Raw genomic sequence first — 20,609 nt, forward strand, 5'->3', positions numbered from 1 at the left:
TTACAACTTGTAATTACCTTGTAATTAGTGCCTTTACAGCCCCTAAATTGATTTGTTGTGGATTATGCAAAGTTTCCAAAAGTGGGGGAATTATGAAGGACATATTGTAACTGTGGGGCTCTGATCAGTTTAGTAAAATTACACTGACCCACTACTGTGAGTGGTAAAGTATACCAGTTTTTGCATTTTTGTTTAAACCTTGTAAGTAGATGGATTGGTTTAATTCTTGATATTCAGGATATTCTCACTGGATATGTATGCCATAGTAAAATACCTAAGACTGTGTAAGACTTGTTATATGAGGCTGAGTGGATGTATTCTAATATATGTCATGAAGTCACTTTGCTCACTCCTTCTAAATTCCCCTGGTCAACATATTTGCATGCAGTACGTTTGGCTGCTAGTTCTGTCTCTCCTTCAAAATGCTGCTGTATAGGGGATTGGAAGAGGCTGATACCAAATGAAATTTAGATATTTACTGTAGTTACATATCAAGTAAAATTTTATGATGTATTAATGAAAACAGAGCTACAATAATTTCTCTATTTCAATGTCCCCTAAATTCAACTCGAAGCATAAAAGCTAAGGTCAGGTGTTTATATTAGTAGCATTAATAAATGAACACATAAATTGTCTAAATTATGTTTGTGTAATTGCCTGGAGATCTGTGTATACTACAAAGAGGCATTTACAAGAGCCAAAACAAGGTAATAAATGTGTAAAGTAAAAAGCCATTTACCTGTTTCTGCTTTTTGTTTTCCGATTTGATGCTTAGAAGAAAAAGAACGTTCCATAGCCTGTAGTGGGAAATAAAACCTGTCTCAGACGACATGCTGTTTCTGTGGGAAGACAGACATTCATTAAACTTGGTGAAGAACCATAGACTCCTTCCCCCATCCTCTTTCTCTGATTAAAGAGAGTTTGTCTCATCTGATATAAGTGGATTAGCAACATTTGTTGTGTTGTCGTAGGTGTCAGTCATACAAATATAGAATATGATATAATTGTAATTCTATTGTGGAATTCTGTTTGAAGAAAAGGCCAATTCTCAGAAAAATAAATAAGTTCTCTATGATTGGCCATTTTTACAAAGCTAATTGAGTTCACACATTCCATAGTTGGGGATAACTTTACTTTATTTACTTTACTTTATCTTTAAAATTACTCACCACCCACCATCATGTCTGTGATCCTGGTAGATCCATGCATTATGACAGTGGAAACCCTGGACAGTGGCCACTGGAAAATCCCATTCCCAGTCTTTCAGACATGTTTGACCAGCAGTCTTGCATTGTAAGTGAGGATGTTGTGGGCCCTCCCATGATCTAAAGCACTGGCCCCGGCCCTGGCTGCAGGGGGGAAAAGGGTAAGGGATCATAGAAAACTGCTTTTTAGGGGTAATCAGCATAAACATGATCATTAACTCTTGAAATGTTGGGGTTGCAGTGTAAGAGTAAATTTGAATTTACCTAGAAACCATCTTTAAAATTAAACATCTTGGCATTTTCTGCAGCAATACAACATGCCCCTGTAAGTAAAATCTAGAAGCCTGCAAACAGCAAAATTTCCACTCCCTGCTACTGGAGAGTTGTAATCCTGACTAACAAGGAGCATGTCATACTGTTATAGAGAGGCTTCTGCACTCACAAAGAGCAGAGCAGTCCATCTCTTCTGTGTACTGGCACAAGTTCTTTTAAAGGAGCCTAAAGTAGCTTTAAGCAGGGTTTGCAAAATTCTTGTTTTGATGCACTATAAATAGTTTGCATTATTTTTATGCTGTAATGATGATCATGAACTGCCTTGTATCTGCATGTAACCTGTGATTTATAAAAATTTGAACAACTCAGTTTTAACACGGCTACCATTTTGCTTTCATTGCACTTGACAATGAGCAGAAAGCTGGCTCAGCATCCTTTCTCACAGGGAGAGAGTTGATTATAGCAAGGGGAGCCTGATGAAATTTGTTTTCAGCTCATTCAATAAAGTGTTTCTTCTTCAAATATTATACCCTTACAGAGCTGCGCCGTGCACCTACACACCAAAGAAACCTCCAACACCGTCAGCATATCTCTCTTCTCTGTGGTATCACAAGGCTTTGTGTTTATGAAGCTAAGCGGAGAAGGCAGAAAAGATAAACTGTTATCTGTAATACCATGTGATTGTGTTTATGCTTTTATACCACAGGGTAGCACTTGTGATCAACAAATTATACTGATTTTTTTTTTTTTGCATGATAATTATATTATAGTAAATCTTTGCATGCTTAATTGTGATTCTCCCCACACAGAAAGTGGCAAGAATATGTTTTAGTCAATTGTGCATGCTGTACAATTTTTTTTTGTTTAAAGGTAGGTATCTAGCCAAACATGAAACATTAATATTTAAAATGATTCAAAGCAACCTAGCTGTTGATCTTCAGTTCTAGCCTTTAGCATGTGTGCCTGGCTTAAACATAAAACTAATCAGAGTATCAAAGAGGGTGCCATTTAAAAAAAAAATTGAATCATGTATTTATAGAATGGCACCATATACAAATGGTGTTGTTAATATGATTACCATGTAAGTTTTATTTTGGTTTTTTTTTCATATTATAGCCCTGATGAAAAGGGTAGCTTCGTGGAGAGGGCAGTGTTAGATTATTATTATTATTGTTATTATTATGATTAAAGAAGTTTTATATAGCGCCAACATACTAGGCATACTGGGCTTGTTGATTTGGATTTTGACTTAAGATAATGTTTCGCTTTAACAGATGCAATGGATTTAAAAAGATTTTACAAAGTTACTTAAAAAAATAAATTGGGTAGCCGTACCTCAAGCTAAATACAAAAACCTATAGTAGAAAGATAGAAAGAACAAGTGCTTTACAAACAGCACTGTTATGTTCTATGGGCAGGGATGGAAGGACAAATTACTGCAGCTTCCGCATTAGCAAACAACAGGATTGTTTCTGTCAGTCGTTTAGTGATCTGGCAGAACAAATCACTAGACTAAAGCTGCGTACACACTTCCAATTTTTATCGTTCAAAATGAACGACGAAAGAAACGACGAACGATCGATTGGGCAAAAATCGTTCGTAAAAAAAGTAACCAACGACGCCGACGAACGAGGAAAGCCGTTGGAAATGAACGACCGGACCGGCGGATCGGATTGGACGACGATCGTTGACCATCGTTCGTGTGTACGATCGTTCATTGATCGTCCATGGTCTGAGCATGCGTGATGAACGAACGTTCCTGTGGTGCACGTAACTTCCTGTATCGTTCAAACGAACGCATGTATTGTGTGTACAATATCTACGAACGATCGTGTCGTTATCTGTATGTACAGGATCGGTGCTATACGATCGTTCGCAGATATCGTGCAGGATCGTTCGTCGTTCGTTTACCAACGATAATAATTGGAAGTGTGTACGTAGCTTAAGTTAGGGGGAAGCTGTACATATCTTACATTTTTGCCCCAAGACAAAAAATTACCATCTATTCATCGATTTAAATCAACAATTTTGATTGCTGTTGCAGAATGCAATAAATCCACAAAAGAGGTTTAGAATGCTTACAAGGTTCCATGGGAACATTGAGGCAATAATGGGGTTGATCATCTGTTGCAAAAGATTTCAAATTTTAGCCCTCAGCAAATTGGCCAGATATGAGCTGAATTGATTTGCTTAACACTTTTTCAATAAAATATTCAGTGCATAATACAACTTTAAAAAATTACAGTGTTCCATCACAGTGCTTGGTCTAAATATACATTCTAAGATTTATGTTTGACTAGAAAAGAAAAAAATACTACAAATAAATAAAATCTTCCAACAAAGCACTGAAGACCTGTTTGTATTACAGCTTGGAGGAGCTAAGGGTAAATCCATATCTTATAGGCCAGTTCTGTGCATAGAATGTGTTTGACAGGAATAAATCCATATCCTACAGGTCAACCCGGTGCTCAGAATTTAGCAGAGATAATAGTGTGGAGAGATCTATATAAGTGGAAGGAGGGAGTTGAGAAACACACAAGATGCACAATAAGCTGTGAGGGGATGCTGTAGCTGTAATGAGACCAAATCTGGCATTTGATAAATGAAGTACAGAACTCCGTAGTCTGACAACAAATGATAAAGTGCAAAGGGATCTATTGCATAGTTGTTTTTCTCCAACCATAAAAATTATATGGGAATTCAGAGTTTGCAGAAAACCCATTTATTTACTGAAATATTTAAGGGGAAAAGGAGAAGAGTGTGGGCTGGGAGGGTAAAAAGGGCCAAAGGAAGTAATAACTTCCTCTAAGAAAAGAAGGTGTAAGCTTTGCCAAGGTCCATAAAGACCAAAAATTAGCAGGTACTCTTCAGGGAACTGGTGAGATGTTCTCTTTTTCTTTTTGATTGAGCAGCATTAACCCGTTGTTATATGACAGACCCCCTGCAAACCTTGCAAGAAAAAGGGTATTAGGGAAGATGAAGAAGCCTGGATCCCTGGGGCCCCTTAACAGATAGGACCCTGCTCCCTCCCCACCTGGACAAATCCATAAGGGCCCATGGTGCAGAGAATAAATTTAGAGTGCCCATCCCACATCTTTTCCAACGATGAACTGTGATAAGCAGTGGGGAGATTACTGCCTTGGAATATTGGAAGTTTACGTTTTCAGAAGTGGGACTCTGTGGGAATGAAGCCAACCTGTGCCCTACATCTGTGCAAAACACTTAAAATCTCTTTATTGGGGGGTAAATTTTATTACATTTTAGTTCCCAGCATAGTAAAAATAGGGTAACTGACCAGGACAATTGATGTGCAGAATGCAGCCTTCCACACAACATTATTCTTGCCATGGATATCCTCTAAGTTGCTTGCTTGGCTAATACAGCCTTAATGGTTTGTTCTCTGCACCATCCCACAGTTGGCCTGCTTGACCCTCAGCCTTCATTATCTCTTCTTTGACAATCAGAAATATAATGGTTATATCCACACTAGATACTGGTCTTTACCAGTCAAATCTGTCCATTGCTTATAATTACTCAAGAGATCCATCCTAAAAGATGCAGACTAGTACGTCTCTTTCTTTGAGATTCTTACTAATGTGATTTTTTTTTTTACAATTACTGATCGCCCTGGTGTGGCTTTTGACCTATGCGGTCAGCGGAGTGTGATTATTCTTTAATGGTTGAGGACTTTGTTTGCTATTTCAAGTCATGATTTTTACGAAGATTGGATTTTAAAATGATTCTTTCTGTGAAGCTGTGTATTTAATACCCATAATGAGAAGAGTTTGACATATCTGACCTTGCAAAACATGAACTGGAGAAGAGACTAAAACTACTCATAGGGTTTGAATGGCAGCTTTGATTGTGGAGTCAGACACTGCAGCTGCCAAACATCCTCCTTTCTGTTAGATTATTATTGCAAACACCCTAAGCATGTTAGACTAGATTACATAATCAAAGCATGTAAATGTATCGTGTCCATAACCTCAACAAAAGTAAACACAAACCTGGCTGTAGAATAGGATGTAGTAGGTGAACAAACCCATTGTTGGCATCAAATAATATTGTAAACTGAACATGTTGGCATTGAAATATAGAGCCTTTCCCTTTAACTTATTTCTCTGGTCTTCTCATCAAGTGTAAGCTTTTCTGCCTACTGAACAAACCACTATCACCTAGTGAATATTTGCTTTGTTGTGAGTATGTGCCTGATGGTCATTCTTTCCATGTTGCAACCTTTTTTCACTACAGGTAGTCCCTGAGTTAAGGACATACGGACGCCTCCTAGATACAAACGAACGGGTCTTCCCTGCTGCTGTGTGCAGGACGGAGGCTGGAGGTGCAAGGGTGGTTTTTATGACTTGCAGAATAAATCTTTTGCTAAACACAGCTGAGATTGTGGGTGAGCTTAGGGTGATGAGCTCTTTCTGCAGCCTCTTGTAATTCTTTAAAGACCAAGGAAAACTCTACATTTGTTTGCATATCAAAGCACAGCTTGCTCTAGAAGTTAATGAATGCCTAGGCTCCATAAAGTTTTTTAGTTTTTTTGCTTTGTCTGTGATTAACCCAGGATTTTATACAGTAACTGACACCATGCTGCCTAATATTATTATGTTGAGACAAAAAAAAAAAAAAAATGTACCTGTTTCGACTTACATACAAACCTACAGTCCCTATCTCATATGTAACCCAGGGACTATCTGTATGTAAAAATATGTTTAACTTTAGGGCTAAGACAGTAAAAAATGAGTCCCTGAGGATGCCTGTTGTTAGTCAGCATAAATATCTCTTTAATAGTGGTGGGAACCAACCATGCCTGTCAACATCTCATACATGTCGTGCATTCCATATTATGTTTGCAATATTTTTTATCACTTTGTGATTACGGAGGTTCCCAAAGTTTCAACCAAGGGTTGACATTTGAAGAATCAACAGTGGCAGAATATAATCATGCGCATAGATTTTAGATAGCAAAAACCCCTACAGTGTGCCAAATTTCCATAGTAATCCATGAATTTATGTACAGCTCTATAGAGTTTGCCTTGATCAGTAATGTGTTCTGACTGGTTGATTTGTGGCTCTTGTGTATAAGAAAAGCCTGACTCACTTTTTTAAATTGAAAAGTGTAGATGGCAGAAATAACTTAAATTGTGGAAACACTTTTACTGTCCTGTAGTTACCCCCCCCCCCCTCACTTCCCCCATCTGATTTGTTGGTCTGATGTTTCACCCCACTACCCCCATTCACCCCCAGCTTTCAGTGCTTCTGGCTTTGCCAGTGGCTCAGTCACACGCTTACTGCTTTTCTGACATATTGTTGTAAAGGCAGCTTACTGGACAGAGGAGACGCGAATGGAATACCATTGACAAAATCATTTTTGAGGTGCATTAAATGGAACGTAAAATAAAGGCAGAATAACTGTATAGATTTTCCACTCAGACTGTTTATGAACATTTATTGCTTGTAAATTACATAGTGTCAGGCCTGGGAGCGAACTGACAGTTTAATAGGAGTCTGCAGAATGGAGAATAAATTAATAAGTAACTATTTATTACCTGTATAGTGTGACATGCATGTAAACTCTGGGCACTGGCTATTATGTATTAGGATAGTGCTAGAATGCAGTAATCAGAGAAGAGAGTACAGAGGATTCTTTGGAAAAAATCCCAGTTGAAGTCCAATATTGTTATATGCCAATACCTAGCTTTCAAAAGGATATTTCTACATTCCTCCTTACTTTTATAGAATAAACATGGATGATTTACCAACTCAAATTTGCATGCTGTGCATAGTTAAACACCTAACATCACTTTTACCATTATCGTCTTCAACTACTTTTTTCAATCCTTTTATACTTGCGTTATTTTATGCAGTCTTTTGATAGATGACATGTCTTTAATTAGGTGGCATATATAGAGTCTTCTGGGATCACAGGTCCTTAATTATTCGCTGGCGACAGTTATTTGTGGTCCTTTCATCTAGTCCTCATGCAGTAATGTAAGGTACAGTGAGCCCAGGCTGGCGTGACGATCCACTCTTAGGGCGGATACGGAAATGACCTGGACTCACGGTGTGGGTTGGATGACAATGGATAACATTGAGTTTTACAAATGTAAAGTTGGCTTTTAAAGTGAATTTTCAGGCAAAATACACAGTTGATGTACACATGCATGTGCTAAAGTATTTGTCATTCTGTTTTTACAGCCTTGCAATCCACTACATACAGTACAACTTACTGTCCAAAAAGGAAAATATTTATTTTATGGTTTAATTTTAATTTACAGAGCAAGCGGTGGGAGTGGGAAAACCCATACAAGTGCAAATAACACAAGAAATTCAAAGATAGCTGAGGAATTTCCAGAAACCATGGCACTGGAGATGCCAAAATATACTGACCACTGGGATCTTCATTAATCGTAACCTAAAACATCACTTTTGGATGGATGTAACCTTTACAGTGACTCTGTTGGGAAACTGAATTTCCCAACTTTCCCTGTTTTGCCAGAAAGCCACCTAAATGAAGTAACATAGTCAACTAAATCTTTTTCAGAATTGTATAGTTCCATAAGTCTGTTGGTTTCCCACTGCTTTCAGCGATTTCTTCTGATAACCCCCATCATGTGACTAGAAGACGTGCGGGCACCAGATTACTTTTGTTTATTACAGGGGCCCGTTGCTTTTATGCTGCAGCACTATTCCTGTCAATAAATTACCATAAATGCAGCCAAAGTATGTTTTGTTAATATAGAAGTAATGTAAAATAATGTTCTAGTTATATTTTAGTTACAGACATAAAAAACAACTTTGACTCAGAATCATGTTCAGTTTACGAATTGGATTCTCATGGAGTGACCTCTCAAAGTATGATAAACATTTCAGTGAAAGATAATGTTGCTGTTTCCATGGCAAACAGACTCCTGTTTTGATTTGTTAGTTACAAAGGAAGCTGTAAACATGCAGAATCCTCAGCTAGTTGTAAAGGAGAGCAGGCAAGTGTCAAAGCAGCCCAAGCGACAATCTTTTGAAGCGAGCTGACATCATGACAATAATCGCTGTCCTCAAAAATCCCTAAAAATGTTATTGAGTAAGCAAAGATGTCCTTAAAGACTTTCTTATGATACTAATTATATAAAAGATGACCTATTCTGAACTGAAAATATCCAATGACTGTTAGACCAGGATAACCCCATCTTAAAAAGCTGATAGTTGATGGAGGTAAAGAAGTAGAAGAGGTCTGCTAGTAATTGGAAAAAAATATTTGGTACAACGCTCCATAGATACGGAGATCTGTTTGTGTCTTTTGTCTATCTATAGGACATTGTTTCTATTAAGTAGTCTTTTTGTCTTTTTGTGTCTCCTTGTCCGCCATAAACATTTACAAGTACAGATAAAGAGAACGTTTGATGGCTTACCTATTGGGTTGAGTTTATATAAATTTTCTCAACAAACAATATGACACTCCCCCCTTAACTCTGTCTTGAACAATTTCATAGCAGTGTTAGGTTACGTACACACTTGCAATAGTTCTCGTCCGATAATCGGCTCAGAACCGATATCGGACGAGAATCTGGCGTGTGTACAGCGCCCGTCGTCCATCATCCAAACAAACGTCCTGGCGGATCCACAAACGATGAACAACAAACAATCTTAATGGAAGTGAAAGGGGAGAGAGCACAGTGGGGTTCCGCTCCGTCATTCTCCCCCTTCCCTCTTCATAGAGCAGAGCAGTACAGTATGGACAGCACTCGTGCATCGTGCAGTAGTTTTTCATTGGAAAGATTCATTAAAGATCCTTTCCAACAACAATTATTGCAAGTGTGCATGCAGCCTAAGACAGAATTCCATAGTAGCTTTTGATTCTTAGACTTGTTACAGATCAATAATGCAAAAAGGGCTATTAAAGCTATTGGATTAGCAAAAAAAGTCAGACACTTTTTGGAAAGGGGAGTTCAACTGTGTCAGCCCAAGTCCAAATTAAGGTTCAGACAGCTATAATTGTTATTTTACCTTTTGGTAGGTACAGAGCAATCAAACCATCTAACAGTTTATAGTCTTGGTGGTGAGATATCTATGTTTGATTTTGATAGTCAGGACACCTGCTATTGGTTTTATGCACCTTGCCGTTAAGCCCGAGCATGCTCGGGCTAAAAACTTTTGCAATTTTCGTTAACCCCGAGTTTTTGTCACCAGGTGGTTAAATGTAAACAAATGTTATGTTGCAATCCGATTGTCATACATTGTATGACAATCGGATTACAACTGAAAGGAAATAAAAGTACATTTTTAATTTTATTTTTAGATTACATTGTTGTCTATTATTTCATTATTGTTTTAAATTATTATTTATATTTATGTATTATATTATAATTTATGATTTTAATATAATAAATAAATATAATTATCATACCCGGGAGTTAATCCTAAGAATTACAAGCCCACCATATAAACAAAAATTTCTATGCAAAAAAAATAGGATAGGATTTTATTAAAAGTACATTTAAAAGTAAAATTTTTTTTTTTACATGATTGTGTGTTTCAAACATTTTTTATATTCATTATATCTACTAGACCCTTGTTCGGACATATTTCTGTAACTTACAGGTCTAAAATGTAAAAAAAAAAAATTTCATGAAAAACAGTGTAACGCTTTTGGTACAGAAATCTAGACATCAGTGTAACGCCCAGGAGGTTATAGGATGTTCTCATTCATGGGTACTTACACGACTATTGGGTTTCCTACTAGATTTAAAAAAAAAATCCTGGGAGACACAGTGGGCCTGATTTATTAAACCTCTCCAAGGCTGGATTGAAAACCTTTGTTATCAAATAGCAAGTGACTTTCAAGAAATCCATTCCAGCCAGAAATCCACCCAGCCTCTCTGATGAAAGTCTATCCTCTCCAGCCTTTGAAAGCTTTAATAAATCAGGCCCATTGGGGCAGTTATTGTCTATTCACACAGTCATGTGAAAAAGTAAGTAAACATTGCTGCATTTTGAAACATATTTGAACAGGCAAACATTTTTTTAATCTTTATTCAGAGTACAGGTAATATTTCTATAAAATACAAGGAAAATAAGCCATTAACTTTTTCACCAAAAGTATCAGTGTATATAATGGTGTATTAGGTAAAAAGTATACCTTTGACCTAAGAAGCTGCTTTTGGCCCTTTAGCAGAATTTATGTCTTATAGGCAAAGCCATCCACCAGTCTGTCATTGATTGGTGACATTTATAACCACTCTTCCATGCTAAATTAATTCAGTTGCAGGGTGCTTGTGGCTTTCCTTGCATGCACTGTCTGTTTGAAAATCCTCCCATAGCATTTTAATGGGATTAGATCAGAGCTCTGATTAGGCCTGCTTATAGCCCTTCATTTTATCATTGGAACCATTCCTTGGTGGATTTGTTAGTGTGCTTTTAATCATTATTGCATTAAAAGATCAATTTCCAGTTCAGCTCAAATGTTGGGACATATAGCCTCACATTCTCATCCACTACACTTTCATATGATGCAGAATTCATAGCTCGTTTGATGCTTGCAAAGTGAGAAGAACAAGAACGTGCAAAACAACCCTAAACCTTAACATTTCCACAACCATTTCCCTACGGTAGAATAATTGTTTAAAATAATTTGTCAGTCTGACAGCTTTATAGGCATCCACAACCTTCTTTGTGAGGAGCTAAGAGCCATCTTTTGATCATGGCATGGTGACACCACACACATAAATAACAGAGAAAACATCAGGCGCTCAATATTTGAGAATTAAATAAATAGGTTACATCAGCAGACCCCCAGGGGAATGTTTTGTTATTTATTGGTTCCTAATCTGGAACACCTGATTATAATTTCATGGATTTAAAGCAGTGGTAAATGTAGGGGTGACATATCTGCTTTTCAGTGTCTTTTTGATTATCAATTGTCAGAAAATGTAAATTTTTGTGTCATTTTTGTGAGCAAAGTAGGACAAAGTGTATTGTCCTATTATATAGACACTGTTTGAATGAAGATCCCATTTAAATTAGGTTTTACATATATTTTCCTATCACTGTATCTGTATAGTATGAGTACAGTAAGACATCCATCTTCCATACTTTCACAGGGACAGCTGTGCAAAAAAAGTGTACAAATTGTTAACTAGTTCCCCCCTCAATGTTCTCTAATGCTGCATTATATTGAAAAAGCAGGTCCAGGGCTGCAGAGCTTATTGAGACTGCCATTTGTGTCTATATTCTGAAAATATTAGTTTGTGTCAGTCTCAGGCTTCAACATTGTCTTTCACCTGAAATGCATTGGTTTAGGTATTATGCCTGTATTTGTTGTGTGCTTCAGTGTCTTAAAAAGTATTGGCAATGGTAGAACAGCATGACGGCTCATCATGCAATGAAAACCTCCTTATGGATCTTCTCATAGGCTGACTTTAATCCAGCCATATACAGCTAAGAATCAATAAGTGATGTGATAGGTTCAAGCAACGTTTTCATTTTCCAGTGATGACAGGCACTTGCAAGGTATAGCTAACATATTGGAGAATTTCAGCATTTAATCAGGAATCTTAAAAAGGATGGGAGCACTTTAGTTACTAGCATGTTCCATCTAAACGTCATTAAATATTGTACATGTGTAATTTCTTACAATTAACAGGGTATGGTTTCCACTATGTATGATCCTCTGCATTATGAAAATTGATTATTTGATTCTCTGTCCAATTCTGGTTTGACAGATGGAAGATAATTAAAAATAATAGTGTAAAATAGAGTGATATTAGTTTGTGAATGATGGGACTTACATTGACAGGTTTTAAATATAGAATAAATTATTATCTCTAAATTAGCATTTTGCTGTATGTTAAATTGAGCATTCCATGGAATCCTGGAATATCTGCAGGCCTTTTACATAGACAGTGCAGGGAACAAATCCACTAGGATACACACAATAAACTTCTGCTACTTCAATTTACACTATGTGATCTAATTGCATATCTGAAAAATTTTGGCAACACAATCAATGGCCAATTCCACAGTATATGTCATCTTTACTCCTGAAAATTAGAATAATCATTAGTGTTAGTGGATATGAATTATTTTTGTAGCACTGTTAGGTTTGGAAATTTTAATACATATTTAAAAAAATGTAATATTATAGAAATTCTACAGAAATCATGTATTGCTTGTAAAGCTGTAGGAATTGACTTCCAAGTCCCCACAAAGGGCAATTTATAAGTTATCGCAATAGTATATGTGTAACTATTACAGGAATGGCTCCATTGAACACACCTGCAATAACCTTTACCTTCATTGTCAATAAAGAGCCAATATGTTCCACTTCACAGTACCGGGGTATTAAAGAAAATACAACGCAAATGTTCCATGTGAGGAAGGTAACCCTTTCCCAATGATGGCAGCTTGCTGTCTTATCTCCTATACAACCAAACACAAACAGCCTCCATCTAAAATAAAGGACATATTACAAACAAGCAAAAATGACACCTTTGTATATAACTCGGTTTGAAAGAGGGATGTAAAGTAGTGAGCAGTCACCCAGCTATACTGATGAAAGTGTTTCTTCTCCAGCCTTTGAGAGCTTTAATAAATCAGGCCCATTGCTGTACAATATGCTCACCCAAACTATGATATCCTTTGTGTAAGCTTCATTACATGCACCAGTAAAAATTGTGCTAGAATGCCTTATTGAAGGTGTTTTGTTTAAAATGTCACTTTCTACAATCAATATACCCATATAGGGTGGATTGCTGACTTCACAAAATCCACAGGCACTTTAATACTCTATTAAGAATTATGTGCGTGTTAGGTGAACACATGTTTTTTTTAATCCCTGATTGCTTTTTGCTTTAAAGAAACGTATTTACTTTGAATGGATCCCGAATGAGGTTCAACACAAAAAATGTTACCTAAACTTCTGTTGAGCAACTCAGCACATTTCTACACATGTACAGCCACATAAATACATTGAAGTGTATAAGCTGACACAGACACTTGTACTAATATAATGGCATACCAGTAATGGTAGTGAAGGTGTCACAGACCAATGACGATATTTTCTTGTCTTGACCCTAAAAAAAAAAACGAGAACTAAGAATGTAGTACTAAGTTCAGTTTTGTAATAAATGTACTGAGAAAACACTTTCAATTCTTTAGGAGGTCCAATTTAGACCCTCTCATCACTTTATTTTCCTTTGAGAAAGTCTAAAAAACTTTTATAGAAGGACTTGTGCCGAACAGGGCAAATCCTGCCAGACAGCTATTTCAGCTGCAAGGCAACCTAAGGACGGCTTGGCCTTTTTCATCGCAAAGCAGATCCAGCTTCAGGAACCATTGATTTTAATGGGTTTCTGAGGCTGTAGTTTCCTTTCACAGGAAAATGTGAACAGTGGCAGGCAGCCCACCTGCATCCTTGGAGCTGGTCCCATGTGGCCCCAAAAGAGCTAATTGATCTTATCACATTGCCCGCTGTTCAGAAAAGAAAGGAAATCAAAGTGTTACTCCGGATTTTTGTTTAAGATACCGGCCTCAGATCATCTGTAAATATGGCAAAAAGCTTAGTAAACTTTTCTCAAAATCCATTCTGAAAATAACCCAGCAGCACTTTTCCTAAGAGTGTTGGTGTTTTAAAATGAGATTGGAAGATTTAGCAGAAAGGATATTGTCATTACACAGAGCACTAATGCAGTTCTAATGAAAACAGAACTACATCAGGGCTTTCTGTGTGTCAGGGGTGAGCCAGTACAACCTGAATAATACTATATGTTAATAATCCTAGTAATCTTATTATATGTGTTATTATATTTCATTAAGGACTGGCACAATAAGTCTGCCTATCAGCATTTGGTGCTCCAATAATGCTCCTGTTCCACCTTTCATTATGAAATTTTAGTAGTGATATGTTCTTAAAGCTTATTTCCAGGCAAACAGCTAAGTACACAGATTATATACAGGGACTGCTGTTTTGTCAAAAGGATTTGACAAAGGAATACTTCTGTCTTTGCACTTACATTTACAAATCTGTGCCACATACAATACACCTGTATGGAAAGGCAAGACACCTGATTTTTCACTGCTATAGTTCTATAACATGTAAACGTCTGATTATAGCCCCCAGGCTGTGATTTGACAGTAGAAGGGGAAGCAGCTGTTGTTCTGGGCTCCACTCCTATTGCCATGTTATGTCCCAGCGCATGATTCTTCCAAAACTTGTAAAGGGTCAGTTGGCCCAACATTGGCATTTTTTATTGGGTGTAATTTTTTAGGTTTAGTCACTCATGGATTTTTATGTAACATGGATACTCCTAACAGTGAGGTTACCTTACCTTACTTTGTTCCAGTCTACCTGGGAGTTGTTTTGTGCTCCTGTCCTCAATTATGTGTTCCAACTCCAGCGGCATTTTCCCTAAGAAAAGGTCAGGAACATTTTATTATATATGAGAATGCCTCTGGCTGCTTCTCCGTCCTTAGTCTACAACTTAAGTTGTCTATGCAGAGATCCGGCCTTTTGCCCAAAAGCCTGTTAGTAGTCACTACTTCTGTCATCCATGCTGCCTATCCCCGATGAATGTCTGGAGTAGTGGGATTAGGAGACTTCATGCTGCAAAAATGTTTAACAGAAAAGTTTTTATTGTTTTTTTATAACAACTAGGATTAAAGCTTTTTTCTAACACTACATATTTGGAAATAAAAAGAAGAGTTAGGATAGCAATGAGCCCATGAAGTTTTCCTTGACATTAGTTTGACCCCTATGTTATGGAAAGGGTTACACTGTTCATTCTGCATTTGGGGGTGTCAAGCGCTAGAGGCTTTCCAATGTGATGGGAAGAATGGAGACACTGCATGTTTGTATAGTGAAAGCAATCCAGGCAAGGCAATGACAATCTATCTCCCATACAATTACTGTTATCTCAAAGTCATTGAGGTTAAGAAAAGCACAAGTCTATCTTGTAGAAGAGAGGCAGCACTTTGTATGATCCTTATCATCTATGTATAGAAATTTCAATTTCATCACAGTAGCAGGATAATAAATTCCCTTTAATAAGTCAATGATCCAAGTGAGTGAGACAGGAGTTAGTAGAGACATGGTCTGTGTAATAGGGGATGGGAAGTCATAGACAGTGAAAAGGGAGGGAGAAAATATACTGGATGCATTTAAATATTTCAATGTATCTAATTCATTTATCTAGCTGTACTCATGGCTCAACATTTTCATAACTTGTACACTGGTTTTAATACTAAAATTTAAATTGTAAATGCAACCAAAATTAGAATGAAGTTTTACTTCATAATCAGCACTTTTTCTAACAGTCATTTATTAGACATCATGTGACTAAATGCCAAGACTTTTGGTCATGTGATGCACACTAGGGGATGCCAATTATGGGACTTCTGTAGTATGTCATCATCCCAGCAAGTCTAGCTTTGCCAGAAGATTACCAGATACCATTAAAAAGGTCAAGGATTATTTGAGTTTCTCTAGCTAAATATGAAACAAAATAAAGCAAAATATATGGGATAATGTTATTCTATTGTCAGCAAGGCTGCACAGGTATAATATAACTATCAAGCATTTATGTTGATACCACAATACTTGCAGGTAGATCAACTCAGTTGTATAATAATGTAAATTTTATTTTCTGTCTTTTAGGAGCCGAAGGAGCAGTTTTTCCAGCATCCTTAGAAACTCCTTATGTCAAAGCCGAGCCATTCCACCATCTACGGTAAGTAAAACATTTTGGACATTATTACACAAGTCAGATTATAATGGCTCAAAAGCTACATGCTCTTCAACATATGCTCTATGCAGTTGGCCAGGTGTTGTCACCTATAACACAAAGTTCAGTACCATGGACAGCACAGTCTGCTCCGAATGAAATTCTCAGATCACCTTGGAAAAAGAAAACCCTTCTGTTAGAGATACCTGAATAGATTATACTAGGATAAAAATAAGGAATGGTTTATCTAAGATGCTAACAGGCACCCTGAGGTGCTCACTAATTTATTATATGGTTAGAATGAGCACTTTTTTATTACTTAATGGGGTCTTTTTAAATGCAAGGAAAAGAGAAGCACTCCTACAAAAGTGGATGTTTCCTTTAATTACTAATGTAAATTGCAATAGATTTCCAATAAAGCTGTAGACAGTAACATTACCAAAGTATTATTGCTTTCATTTCTTCAGCTGTGCATCCCAAGATTGTAGTTTACATGGTGGCTTCCATTACATTTTCATGTACTGTTACACATAGGAAGGATAAATGGGCTTTTACTGCAGTCACAGTCTGAGTAAGACTTACTTAAAGTAAAAAAAATGGCACCATAGCCAGAACAGACAAACCAGAAGGTTCCTTTCAAGAATTTACTAATGCTAATATTAAAAATAAAAAAAAACCTCAGGACAGCCAAATCTTTTATTGCACTCTTAGCTGAATATCAAAAATTTTGCATGTAGAACATGAGTTTGACTTTCCCAATCTGCATGATAGCACCAGGTCAGGCATACAGTGTACTGAAGTAAATGGAAAAGCATTGTAACGGCCACTATTATTTTCCACTGGTGGATAGCCCTAAAAACATCCATATATATGCCATGGAAGGTTTACTTGAACAAGAAGGACATACACTGTATTGCCTGGTCTCAATGGTTGATATGTGCTCTTAGTGATATGATGACATCACTTCATTCGAGATTGACTAGTGTGTTAAGTGGCACTCAAAAGTAAGCTAGCAGAACATTTTAGTAGGTAGTTTTTAGATATGCATTATTAACCTTTCTTGGTATATTGGTGCCCTCTAGTGATTAACCTGAAAACTGAAGCTCATCTGTAAGCCTAATTTTAGTTTCCCTGTCTTTAGAATTATACAAAATATATAGACATAGCCACGGCTGACCTTCAATTTTAATGCTAGTTGACAAGCAGTTACGCAGCCCCACTGGCTTCAGTTGTTGCCGTCACTAGTGTGTAAAAAGTACACAGATCTGAAAAGTCAGAGAAAAGTTTAAAATCTTTATGGTTCAAAGCAATAAAGAAATTAAACCAACAAATCATCCACGCAGGAGGAGCGAACATCAATAGCAGCCTCAAAGTTTTTCTCATGACAAATTTTCAGTATTACACCTCATTCTGCAATTAAAGCACAAATAAAGCATCAAAGAATACGTGTACTTTTGCCCTGTTTGCCATGGCACTTACATAACATAACTCATCACCATTATTCACCATTATAATACAGCAAGAATTAAATGCTGCTTTGCAGTGAAGAATATTGCAGAGTGTCAGAATGATGTTTGTATCTGAGGTCTGTAGTTGTGCTGGTTATATTAGTGAAATAGATGAAGGTTCAGGAATATAACAAGAATAATTCTTCTTTAACTACTTTTGTTTCATATTTATCTGCTGCATAGAATATAGCACGCCCTGTAATGTATTTACTGCACTCACTGTTTTGTGTGTTATATGCCAGTCTAATGGGAAATCAGAGCTCCATTACTTCTTATTAAAGTATATGGATAGATCCTTTCTTATAATGGCAGTACCCCTGTGCCCCAGTATTTTTAGTATTGACCCATATGACTCAATCCCGACTCATGAGGTCAAAGAGAGGAACCAGTGGGAGATGCTAAGGACTTATTAGATTGACACACCTGAAAGTGTTGTATATCTAAATGCAGATTTGGTGGGAACTCCTGAACAGAGAGGAGTGTTCTTTTTTAAAGGCATCAGTAAAAATGAATATTTTTTATTTTACATTTTTGCATGTTCTACTTTTACACAGAAGTAAATGACACAAACAGACAGTAAACTTCCAACGTGCTCCTCCACACACCGCTACCATTCCCCTGGGCCGCTTCATTACAGCTGCTGTTATCTTTGCCCAGTCTTCTTTCAGGTTTAAAGTTCTCAGCCATCTTCCTTGGCCAGATGTGGATAGTGTAACTCCTGTGCATGTGCATGAGAACTACATTATATTGCAATAAAATGGTGCTGAGCCTGCACACTGAGCCACACATGCATGGCTCAGTGTGCACATGAAAAAAATTCTGATGGGTCTATGAAGAGTCTAGGAAGGGTCTATGGCAGTAGAGTCTCCTCTGCCAGTAAAAAAAAGCCTGTCTGATGGAATTTTGGCTGGGTGGAGTTGTACCTCCAACACTTCGGAGATACTGTATATAATACAAAAGATGAAATATTTACTAGAACAATGCTGGGGATGTTTGACTTATTACTTTAAGCTCTGCTTTGTACTCAATCTGCTGTCATGTTTGCATTATAGCCCAGTCATATGTCAATTTTAAAACACCAAAGCGGGCTGCAGATCAATTACCGGTAGTATTTTTTTATAATCTATAACTACAAAATGGCTTGTGTATCACATATATGTTATTGATTATTTAAATATAGTTTTGTTTTGTTTTTTTAGTGGACAACAAGCTTTTCCATATAGCTTACATATAGTTGTTATTCTTGATACAGTATTTCATCAAGGATGGGTATTGCAATGTCTACCATACAGATAGCCACCAGAGGGCATATGAAATATAATCATTAAAATATGACACAAGCTCCATGTACAAATTTAAATGTAAACATTACAATAACTAAAAAATGTACACTACACACAAACATTGTCCCTTTCCCAGTGGCATTAGGTCATCATTTACCATGCTTCTTGGAAAAAGCTTAACAGTGTTATGTCAAGACATGCCTTCTCCTGACCCCAAATGTAATTATTGTGGTTTCTATGACAGCTATTTAAAATTGCCTTGCATTCAAAAAATGTCACCCAGTTCACTTTATTCTTGTCTCTGCCTCTTGAGTCCCCTGCCCAAATATTTTACTGTGATTTATTCATTTTAATTAGGAGCTTTCATCATTTAATCTGAATACTAACACTAAGAGCCTTGATCTCCAGCAGGTGCATTGGAGGTTCAATAATTATGCATTGTGGAGTGCAGACAGAATCATTGCCCATGAGTTAGAGAACTAAAATGCAGGTGGAGGTGGCTGACCTTGGATGTCAGACACAGCTGGGTAGATGTGGCAGCACAAATCAGCCGCCATTCCTCTGCTCCTGTTCTGTTTGTGTCATATCATTCTGCAGGACAGACTAACTTTCTGGACAGCGACATTGAGGTGACATTTTCTGAGGTGAAAGGTGGATAAACAAATGACAGTTTATTGCACATATCTAGAGACCCAGGAACCAATCAAGTTACAATTTTGTTGATAAAACGGCTTTTAACTTAAAGAAAAGATCATTTAGTGGTCGATTTTGTGCTTAGGTATGCTGGACTTCTCTGCACATACCAAGGTAAAACTAATGCACCTATGATGGTGTGGCTCCTTTTCCTGAATTTAGAGCAGATTTGTTATTCTCTTGTAGACTGTGTATACTTAAATTAGAAATGTTCCGGGACACATGACTATCGGTATTCCCAATGCTGATTAACAAGCCTGTAGCTTGTCAGTCAGCCATGGGCCATACCTAGTCCTGACCACTGCTTTCTGGATTGACAGCACTGCTAAACCCTCCCACTGTGAGCTGCAGCATCTAGGAGGTGGCGCGTGTGAGATACAAATAATAGAAGCTATGGTAGAGTCAAGAAAGGTAAATGATTTTTTAACTTGTTTGCTTATGTTTCACATAGCAACTGGATATAGGCAATGAAAGCAAAACATCAATGGATTAAAAGACTAAAATAGGTGAATTTAATGTTAGGGAATCAGTTTAAAATCCCTGGGGACACACTGACCACCATACAGGTAAGTATAAACCTTCTTTTTTCACTGGGATTTTTTTCACTTTCAGTTTGTTTCAGAGGTAACAGTGACCCTCAAAAGGGCCAGGGACATTCATATGTTACATGTTATCAGTCATTTTGCAGTCATGCTTTGTGTGACTACACACACATTTTAGAAAATGGTCTTCCTCTCTTCAGTTAATTAACTTTGTGTCCCCTTAATCATGTTAATTGCAGATGACAACATAATCTCTCTGTGCTTTCTCTAAGTGGAATGAAGGGAGTATCAGATTATACAGGAAAATATTTAGATAGATATGTCTTTCAAGGGCAAGTTAATTGTTCATCCACATTGCATGAATGTGATTATCAATGATTACAAATAC

The 20,609-nt window shown here is 37.1% G+C and overlaps 1 protein-coding gene across 8 annotated transcripts in view; it reads left to right on the plus strand.

The window, feature by feature from the left end:
• Positions 1–20,609, plus strand: part of SGCD (sarcoglycan delta) — a 438,990-nt gene that overhangs the window by 407,013 nt on the left and 11,368 nt on the right. For all 8 annotated transcript variants that reach the window (XM_072400493.1, XM_072400495.1, XM_072400491.1 and 5 more), the window contains one exon: positions 16,129–16,201. In XM_072400493.1, coding sequence (XP_072256594.1) covers positions 16,129–16,201 — 73 coding nt within the window. The remainder of the gene's footprint in view (positions 1–16,128; positions 16,202–20,609) is intronic.

Source organism: Pyxicephalus adspersus, chromosome 2, assembly GCF_032062135.1.
Source record: "Pyxicephalus adspersus chromosome 2, UCB_Pads_2.0, whole genome shotgun sequence".
NCBI classification, from domain to species: domain Eukaryota; kingdom Metazoa; phylum Chordata; class Amphibia; order Anura; family Pyxicephalidae; genus Pyxicephalus; species Pyxicephalus adspersus.